Genomic DNA, 10,728 nt, shown 5'->3' with positions numbered 1-10,728 from the left:
TCCTATAGTATCTATACCCTGGAGCATTAAGCTGCCAGTCCTGTCCATCCTTGAGCATGTCTCTGTAATTGCTAGGATAGCCCAGTCCCACATTCCCAATCATGCCCTGAGTTCATCTGCCTCTTGCATTGAAATAAACATAATTTATTTGATCATTCTCTGCTTTGTTCCTGCCTGCCCTGACAGTTTGACTTGCTCCTTTTACCAACTGTACCAGTTTCAGACTATCTCTTTCCTGATTATCTCCCTGGGTCTCACCCCCACCAGTTTAAATCCTCCCAAGCAGCTTGAGCAACTTTCCCTACCTGTATGTTCATTTCCTTCGAATTCAGGTGCAATCCATCCTTCTGGTACAGATCACTTCTTCCCCAGGAGAGTCCAATGATCCAAAAATGTGAATCCATCTCCCCTGCACCAGCTCCTCAGCCATGCATTCATGTTTTTCACCCTCCTATTCCTACCTTCACTAGCTCGTGGCATTGGGGGTAACCCAAATATTACTACCCTCAAGGACCTCCTTTTTACATTTCTGCCTAACTTGTCATATTCTCTCCATAGAATCTCATCCTTTTTCCTTCCTTTGTCATTAGTTCCAATATATACAACAATTTCTTGCTGGTCCCTCTCCCTTTTGAGAACATTACGCACCCTCTCTGAGATATCCTTGACCCTGGAACCAGGGAGGCAACACACCATTCTGATTTCTCACTGTCGGCCACAGAAACTGTCTGTGCCTCTGATTAGAGATTCCCCAATTACATTCGATCACTTGGAACCTGACGTACCCTTCATTACATTACAACCAGTATTAATAACAGAAACCTGGCTGTCCGTACTAGATGCAGAAAGTGGGGACTGCAGATGCTGGAGATCAGAGCTGAAAACGTGTTGCTGGAAAAGCGCAGCAGGTCAGGCAGCATCCAAGGAACAGGAGAATCGACGTTTCGGGCATAAGCCCTTCTTCAGGAGCTACATTCCCGTTAGTGTCCATCACCCCCTACATTTCCAAAAAGAGCATATTTGTCTGAGATAGCCACAGGGTACTCCTGCACGACTTGCCTCCCTCTCCTACCTTTTCTGCGGTAAGTCTGGCTGTATCTGGGGTTTTTCTTCCGTCCTACAGCAGCCATCCATCACACCCTCTAGCTTCTATAAGTTCCTCATTGCCTCTAACTGCCACTCCAACCGATCTTGGCAATCCAATAGGATTCGCAACCAAACACATATCCTGCAGACATCATCAGTAACATGGAAACTCTCCCCAATCTCCCACAACCGACAGGAAGAGTACATCACTCTAATAAATGCCATCTAGCTATCGATAGACCCAGAAAATAGCACTATCTTACTGCTCTAAAAAACACTGCTCCAGGCCAACTTATAAGATCATAAGAACCTAAGATCTAGGAGCAGAAGTAGGCCTTCATGCTTTTTTCATATAATCAGAAAAGAACCCATTCTACTCACTATTATAGCTTTACAACGTAAACAGGTTATACTTTAAAAAGCTGCGAGCTCTCCCACACAGGTTTCTCCAAGGTCAGCTGCAAATTTCGCTGTTTATTAATTTTTCTCAGATGAACTCCAATGTCCAAAGATACTTGAAATCAACAGCAGAGGCAATAACTGTGCAGATTCACTGCTGGGTCAGACAGCACTGTCAATTTTTTTTAAAGATTCCCCACAGTGTGGAAATAGGCCCTTCGGCCCAACAAGTCCACACCGACCCATTTCCCTCTGACTAATGCACCTAACACTATGGGCAATTTAGCATGGCCAATTCACCTGGCCTGCACATATTTGGACTGTGGGAGGAAACCGGAGCACCCAGAGGAAACCCACACAGACACAGGGAGGATGTGCAAACTCCACATAGACAGTCACCCAAGGCTGGAATTGAACCTGGGACCCTGGTGCTGTGAGGCAGCAGTGCTAACCACTGCGCCGCCCTCAAAAGACAATTTCTTTCTCTGTTTGAATCACTTCCCATGTGGTCACTGCTACTGCATTTGTCTGTCTTCCACCTTTTTAAGTGCTTGTAGCATTTTGGTCCATGTGTGATCTTGACAGCACAGGAGAAACCATGCATTTCATGGTTGTCATCCATTCATTAGGCCTTCGCGCTTTTTCCACCCACCAACTGTTTTTTTACATTGTGGCTTTCTTGTTGGACCTCAGCCTTCAGTTGCCTGTAGGCCTGCCTTTTCTCTTCTGAATACGATTGTTGTTTTACACTCAGAAATGTTTCTGGCTTAATTGTTCCAGGATCTACTGATCATTCTCATCAAGCTAGTCTTGGTGTTTCTTGGTTGAGCAACCAATCAAGTTCTTCCTAGCATCAATGATGACCATCTTAAGAGTGGACCAGATATTCTACTATGTATTCATGTACTGTATTTTAGAGATTTGGGAAGCTGGGTAGCCACTTAAACAGTTTTATTTAATAGGATCCTGGTTCCTTGAACCAGTTGCAAACCTCTAGTCCACTCCACATCAGGCAGCATTCAATGGCGATGCAGCTAACATTTCGAGTCTAGATGACTCTTCATCAGAACTAAAGTGAGATTGGAGTGGACAGCATTTATGCTTTAATTCAGGGGTCATGGTGTGGTGGGGGGTAGTGGGTGTAGGGTGCTGTTGGAGACAAGATGGTCGAAGTTTATATGAAGTGGTTAGAATGTGAGAATGGCAGAACAATGGCATGACTCATGCCAGACTTGAGAGGACAGTCAGTGGGATGGGGGAGGGGAGGACATGATAATGAGCTAAAAGAAAGGAAAGAAATGGTTCAAAATTTTAAGGTGTTAAACTCAATATTAAGTCCAGGAGACTGTAATGTGTCTCGTCTGAAGATGAAATGTTGTTCCTCCAGTTTGTCCCTTGCAAAGCAGGACCTTGATCTTTCAGTAGCTGATCATTTTAACACAGCGTCCTGCTCGCATACCCACATGTTTTCCTTGGCATGTTGTTGTGTTCTAGTGAAACAATGCAAACTGTCCTTTTCCACAGTAAACACTCATGCAAAATACTCGGTTAGTATCTCACCGTCTCCTGCGGCTCCACACAAAGGCCACCTTGCTGATCTTTGAGGGGCCCTATTCCTTCCCTAGTTACCCTTTTCAATTGTGAACCATTTCTTTCCTTTCTTTTAGCTCGTCATTATGTCCTTCTCTCCTCCATCCCACTTACTGTCCTTTCAAGTCTTGGAGACAGTAAGAACTGCAGGTGCTGGAAGCAAGATTCAATAGATGTGAAGCAAACCAGATCAGACAGCTCCCTGCCCCAATTCTGATGAATTGCCCCACACTGTATCAAGTCCTGGCCCAAAACAGTGACTTTCCTGCTGTGCTTTCCCAGCTTGGCAACTATTGACTCTTTCAAGTCTGGCAGGAGACATACCATTGTTCTGCCATTCTCACATTCCGATCATTTAAAATAAACTACCAACATCTTTTCTCCAACAGCACCCTATACCCACTACCTCCCCACCACAAACCCCAAACTATAGAAGTGCTATTGTTGAAACACCCCCTTTGATGAAGTTATCTAGAATCAAAACATTCGAATCATAGAAACCCTACAGAGTAGAAACACACCGACCCTCCGGAGAGTAACCCACCCAGACCCATTCCCCTAACTGATTACAAGAGGAAGCTCAATTATCCAGCATTCGATTGTCCAAACAAGATCACAAGGTCCCAATGCTTGGCTAAACTATGTTGTCTGGCATTTGATTATCTGAATAAAATCCTGCCTGTGTCCTTCAGATAATCAAGGTTCCTTTGTACTCTATATTTACCCCTAACTAACACATCTGAACACAAGGGGGCAATTTAGCATGACCAATTCATCTAACCTGGGAGGAAACCCACATAGACAGTCACTTGAGCCTGGAATCAAACCCGGAGTCCCTGGTACTTAAGGCAGCAATGCTAACCACTGAGCTACCATGCCACTCTCTCACCATTGGATGCTACCAGACCTGTTATGATCTGCAGTAATTTATTTCTACTTTGGGTCCATTCCCAATTTGAAGTGCAACTCAGGCCCGTCTTGAAATGGGGTTTGGCGGTTGTCATGGCGACGGGTCGGCAGCGCGCATGCTCAGCTTGGGGCAGGCCGCACTGGAAAGGATGACAAGATGGCGACCGCGATGTACCTGGAGCACTACCTGGACAGTGAGTACCGGGGCGGGCAGTGAACTCGGACCCGGGCGACCCTTGTCCTCCCCGGGACGGCTGCCTTTGTTCCCGGAGAGGGGGCCGCTTCACCCGGAGAAGGACGGAGAGAAGAGTACGGCCCCGGGCCTGTACTCGGCACCGACGGGCCCAGCTCCTCCTGGGGTGTGAGAGCCTGCGGACCTCGGGTTCAGAGGAGATAGGCGTGGGGCCTAGAGATTGGGCTGGTTTCTGAGGCCGGAGTTTGTGACGGCGCATGTCGTTCGCCGCGCATGCGCGCCAGCTCGTGTCTCTCCCGCCTCCAGGAGCTTGGAAATATGTAAACAACTGGAACTTTGATGCAACGTGGAGCAACGGGCAGGGACCCGATACAGCGTGGGGGCGACGGTGTGTTGCAGATTTGAGGCATTGCACAGTTATCTATTGTGGGGCACTGGGCTGTGGGTGATGGGACATATGATGAGGGCAAAGGGCAGGTTTAGATTAGGTTAGATTCCCTACAGTGTGGAAACAGGCACTTCGGCCCAACAAGTCCATACCAACCCTCTGAACAGTAACCCACCCTAGACCCATCTCCCTCTGACTAATGCACTTCACATTATGGCAATTTAGCATGGCCAATTCACCTAACCTGCACACCTTTGGATTGCCTGATACAGCATGGTGGTAAGCGGCCATGATTTAATGCAGTATGGGAATGAGCGGCAGTGATATGTATCAGTGGAGGTAATGCTGTTGTACTGCAAAGGCATAGAGAAGAGGCAGTGATCTCAACAGGGTGAGGGTGTGTGTTACTTGATTGGCCATGACTTTGCTGTGATTGGGGAAATGAAACTGATCTTGTACAAAAGGCAGCAGGAGTGTTTAAATGTGAGGGTGGAGAGGAAATGTAATTGAGAATCCTTTAAGGGTGAATTTGGAAATACTAGTAGAAGCAATTAAAGACAAATCTGGAAGAATGGTTGCTTGGTTAGGGGAATGCTAATTGACAGTCAATAAAGCGTGGAGCTGGAAAAAGCATAGCAGGTCAAGCAGCAACAGAGGAGCAGGAGAGTTGACATTTTGGTAGAAGTGACCTGTACAAAAAGGATGGATTGCACTTGAATTGGAAGGTGACTCATATAGTGGCGGAGAATTACTAGAGCTGCTCTGGAGGATTTAAACTATTAAGGTTGGAGATGGGACTCGGGTGATAGTGAGTAAAGAGATCAATCTGAGACAGGTATAGTTGAGAAAAGAAGTGAGTCAAACAGTCAGGGACAAAGCAGAGAACAAGGTAGGACTGATAAATTATTTCAATGCATGAGACCTAACAGGGAAGCAGATGAACTCAGGGCATGGTTAGGAACACAGGACTGGGATGTCATAGCAATTACAAAAATGTGTCGCAGGGATGGACAGGACTGGCAGCTTAATGTTGCAGGATACAAATGCTACAGGAAGGACAGAAAGGGAGGCAACAGTATTACCTCCATTGACATTTTTGATCAGGGATAACGTTACAGCTGTACTGAGGAAAGATATTCCCAGAAATACAGCCTGGGAAGTTATTTGGGTGGAACTGAGAAATAAGAAAGGGATGATCACCTTATTGGGATTGTATTATAGACCCCTTAATAGTCAGAGGGAAATTGAGAAACAGGTTTGTAACAAGATTGCAGTTATCTGTAAGAATAATAGGGTGGTTATGGTAGGGGATTTTAATTCTCCAAACTTAGGCTGGAACTGCCATAGTGTTAAAGGTTTAGATGGAGAAGGATTTAAGTGTGTACAATAAAATTTTCTGATTCAATATATGAATCTACCTACTAGAGAAGGAGCAAAACTTGACCTACTTTTGGGAAATAAGGCAGGGCAGGTGACTGAGGTGTCGGTGGGGGAACACTTTGGGGCCAGATCTAAAATAATTATGGAAAAGGATAGACCGGATCTAAAAGTTGAAGTTCTAAATTGGAGGAAGACTGATTATGACAGTCCTAGGCAAGAACTTTCAAAAGCTTATTGGTGGCAGATGTTTGCAGGTAAAGGGATGACGAAAATGGGAAGCCTTCAGAAATTAGATAACGAGAATCCAGAGACAGTATATTCCTGTTAGGGTGAAAGGCAAGGCTGGTAGGTGTAGGTGTAGGGAATGCTGTATGACTAATTAAATTGAGGGTTTGGTTAAGATAAAGAAGGAAGCATATGTCAGGTATAGACAAGATAGATCAAATGAATCCTTAGAAGAGTATAAAGGCAGTAGGAGTATAATTAAGAGGAAAATCAGGAGGGCAAAAAGGGGACATGAGATAGCTTTGGCAAACAGAGTTAAGGAGAATCCAAAGGATTTTTACAAATACATTAAGGACAAAAGGGTAATTAGGAAGAGAATAGGCCCCCTCAGATCAGCAAGGTGACCTTTGTGTGGAGCCACAGAAGATGGGAGAGATACTAAACGAGTATTTTGCATCAGTGTTTACTGTGGAAGATGTAGAATGTGGGGAAATAGATTGTGACATTTTGAAAAATGTCCATATTATAGAGGAGGAAGTACTGGATGTCTTGAAATACTTAAAAGTGGATAAAGCCCCAGGACTTGATCAGGTCTACCTTAGAACAGACTGGAGGTTGGCTAACACGGTGCCAGTGTTTAAGAAGGGTGGTAAGGACAAGCCAGGGAACTATAGACCAGTGAGCCTGACATCGGTGATGGGCAAATTGTTGGAGGGAATCCTGAGAGACAGGATCTACAGCGGAACCTCAATTATCCGAACGAGATAGGCGGGCAGCATTTTGTTCGGATAATTGATTATTCGGTTAAATGATTTTCTCTGGGGCTTGGAGTTTTCTGTGAAGTCTGCTCCCCCTTCAGGAGACTAGGCAAAAGCACACATGCGTGAGACCCTGCCCCCCCCCATCTGCTACCAGCCTCCAACCCTGTCCGTGCCCGCCCCCAACTCTATCCGCACACCCCGCGCCCTCCCACCTGCCCCCAACCTTGCCTTGAGATAACCCTTCAGATAATCGAGGTTCCTCTGTACATGTATTTGGAAAGGCAAGGACTAATTATGGATAGCCAACATGGCTTTGTGGAAGGGAAATCATGTCTCCCAAACTTGATTGAGTTCTTTGAAGAAGTAACAAAGACGATTGATGAGGGCAGAGTGGTGGATGTGATCTATATGGACTTCAGTAAGGTGTTCGACAAGGTTCGCCATGGGAGACTGGTTACCAAGGTTAGATCTCATGGAATACAGGGAGAACTAGCCATTTGGATACAGAACTGGCTCAAAGGTTGAAGAGAGGGTGGTGGTGGAGGATTGTTTTTCAGACTGGAGGCCTGTGACCAGTGGAGTGCCACAAGGATCGGTGCTGGGTCCACTACTTTTTATTCTTTAAACGAATGATTTGGATGGCAGCATAAGAGGTACAGTTAGTAAGTTTGCAGATGACACCAAAATTGGAGATGTAGTGGACAGCGAGGAAGGTTACCTCAGATTACAATGGGATCTTGAGCAGATGGGCTAATGAGCTGAGAAGTGACAGATGGAGTTTAATTCAGATAAATACGAGATGCTGCATTTTGGGAAAGCAAATGTTAGCAGGACTTATACACTTAATGGTAAGGCCCTCGGGAGTGTTGCTGAACAAACAGATCTTGGAGTGCAGGTTCGTAGCTCCTTGAAAGTAGAGTCGCGGGTAGATAGGATAGTGAAGGCAGCGTTTGGTATGCAGCTGTACAGGACATTGGTTAGGCCACTGTTGGAATATTGCGTGCAATTCTGGTCTCCTTCCTATTGGAAAGATGTTGTGAAACTTGAAAGAGTTCAGAGAAGATATACAAGATTGTTGCAAGGGTTGGAGGTTTTGAGCTATAGGGAGAGGTTGAATCGGCTAGGGCTATTTTCCCTGGAGCGTCGGAGGCTGGGGGGTGACCTTATAGAAGTTTATAAAATCAAGAGGGGCATAAATAGACAAAATCTTTTCCCTGGGATGGAGGAGTCCAGAACTAGAGGGCATAGGTTTGGGGTGAGAGGGGAAAGATATAAAAGAGCCCCAAGGGGCAACTTTTTCATGTAGAGGGTGGTACGTGTATGGAATGAGCTGCCAGAGGAAGTTGTGGAGGCTTGTACAATCACTTTTCTCTTTACAATAAAAGTCCATTCTCGTCCTGTTCCTGTTGTTGACGTGTTGTATCCAGTTAACTGGTTGAAAACGAGAGAAAAAACCAAACTCTTGTAGCGTGTGACTCTCATAATGTTTCATATTCATTGAATGAACTGTTTTGTAGTGTATATAATTATTATGCAGCTGTAGCAGCCTCTTGCACACAGCAAGGTGTACAATTAAACCATAATTACAACCTAATTATATCTGCGTTGAATTTGCAAAAGAATGGTTCAATTCAAAATGTTTCTACTGTATTTCCTTAAGTAACTTAAGATTCTGAATGTGAAATTAAAAACTCAAGCTACTTCTGTGTTCTGACAGGTATTGAAAACCTTCCATGTGAACTTCAGCGGATCTTCCATCTGATGCGGGACCTAGACCAGAGAACTGAAGGTGCATACAGTGCAACTGGGGAATATGTGGGAAGTCTGCAGTCTTGGGAATTTGTGATATTAATGTGCTGTGCAACAGTGGATCAGACCATAGTGAACTTTCTGATTTTGGCATCCGGTGTATCCTGTATCTATAACTTTTAATTGGACCTTACAATAGGTGTTTGGTCTCTGAATATTTGCTACTTAATTTTCCATAAAAATGATGCAGTTCTGGAAAGCATGTTCCAATATTATTTTTAATTCAAACTTGTGAGAGTAAAATATGTGAACAGTCAATGTTTGGAATTTTTGCAACAGATTGGTTAGGCCACTTTTGGAATAGTGCAATTCTGGCCTCGCAGCGCCAGAGACCCAGGTTCAATTCCCGACTCAGGCGACTGACTGTGTGGAGTTTGCACGTTCTCCCCGTGTCTGCGTGGGTTTCCTCCGGGTGCTCCGGTTTCCTCCCACAGTCCAAAGATGTGCAGGGTCAGGTGAATTGGCCATACTAAATTGCCCGTAGTGTTAGGTAATGGGTAAATGTAGGGGTATGGGTGAGTTTCGCTTCGGCGGGTCGGTGTGGACTTGTTGGGCCGAAGGGCCTGTTTCCACACTGTAATCTAATCTAAAAAAAAAATCTATAGGAAGGATATTGTGAAACCTGAAAGGGTTCAGAAGATTTTCAAGGATGTTGCCAGGGTAAGAGGACTTGACCTGTAAGGAAAGGCTGAATAAGCTGGGGCTGTTTGCTTGGAGTGTCGAAGGCTGAGGTGTGACCTTACAGAGGTTTATAAAATCATGAGGGCATAGAGAGGGTAAATAGTTGAGGTCTTTTCCTGAGCATGGAGTAGTCCAGAACTAGAGGTTTAGGGTGAGGAGAGGGGAGGGGAAAGATATAAAAGGAACCTAAGAGGCAATGTTATCACGCAGAGGGTGATGTGTGTATGGAATGAGCTGCTAGAGGAAGGGGAGGAGGCTGGTGCAATTACAACATTTAAAAGGCATCTGGATGGGTATGTGAATAGGAATGCTTTAGAAGAACATGGGCCAAGATTGACAAATGGGACTAGATTAATTTAGGATATCTGGTTGGTATGGATGAGTTCGATCAAAGGATCTGTTTTCATGCTGTATATCTCTATTTGTAGCTCGGGTGCTCGTTGTTGTGGTTCTGTTCGCCGAGCTGGAAGTTTTTGTTGCAAATGTTTCGTCCCCTGGCTAGGCGACATCATCAGTGCTTGGGAGCCTCCTGCGAAGCGTTTCTTTGATGTTTCCTCCGGTGTTTATAGTGGTCTGTCCCTGCCGCTTCCGGTTGTCAGTTTCAGCTGTCCGCTGCAGTGGTTGGTATATTGGGTCCAGGTCGATGTGTTTGTTGATGGAGTTTGTGGATGAATGCCATGCTTCTAGGAATTCCCTGGCTGTTCTCTGTCTGGCTTGTGCTATGATAGTAGTGTTGTCCCAGTTGACTTCATGTTGCTTGTTGTCTGCGTGTGTGGCTACTAAGGATAGCTGATCGTGTCGTTTCGTGGCTAGTTGATGTTCATGTATGCGGATTGTTAGCTGTCTTCCTGTTTGTCCTATATAATGTTTAGTGCAGTCCTTGCATGGTATTTTGTACACTACATTCGTCTTGCTCATGTTGGGTATCGGGTCCTTCGTTCTGGTGAGTTGTTGTCTGAGCGTGGCTGTTGGTTTGTGTGCCGTTATGAGTCCTAGGGGTCGCAGTATCTGGCAGTCAGTTCCGAGATGCTCCTGATGTATGGTAGTGTGGCTAGTCCTTTTGGTTGTGGTATGTCCTCGTTCGGTGGAATAATGGACTGACACAACAAACAGTGAGACAAACTGTCGTACCTATGATAATAAGGAAAAGACAAACACATAACCTCAACACCATCAACACCGAAGCACTGAAATCACTAAGAAACGATAAGAACATAATCATACTACCAGCAGATAAAGGCAGAATGACGGTCATCCTAGATAAATCTGATTACATCCAAAAAGCACAACAACTACTTGAAGATACC

General features: G+C 45.1%; 1 protein-coding gene across 2 annotated transcripts in view; it reads left to right on the top strand.

Moving 5' to 3' along the window:
• The first annotated feature begins 4,052 nt into the window (after positions 1-4,052).
• ing5a (inhibitor of growth family, member 5a) overlaps positions 4,053-10,728 on the top strand; it is a 30,714-nt gene continuing 24,038 nt past the window's right edge. The window contains exons 1-2 of one of the 2 annotated variants that reach the window (XM_043701721.1): positions 4,053-4,178; positions 8,649-8,720. In XM_043701721.1, the coding sequence (XP_043557656.1) occupies positions 4,142-4,178; positions 8,649-8,720 (109 nt within the window). In that variant the 5' untranslated portion in view covers positions 4,053-4,141. The other variant, XM_043701720.1, reaches the window with a different exon arrangement.

Source organism: Chiloscyllium plagiosum, chromosome 13 (assembly GCF_004010195.1).
Source record: "Chiloscyllium plagiosum isolate BGI_BamShark_2017 chromosome 13, ASM401019v2, whole genome shotgun sequence".
NCBI classification, from domain to species: domain Eukaryota; kingdom Metazoa; phylum Chordata; class Chondrichthyes; order Orectolobiformes; family Hemiscylliidae; genus Chiloscyllium; species Chiloscyllium plagiosum.
Note: the sequence above shows the minus strand (reverse complement) of the source record. Positions and strands in the feature narration are given on the sequence as shown.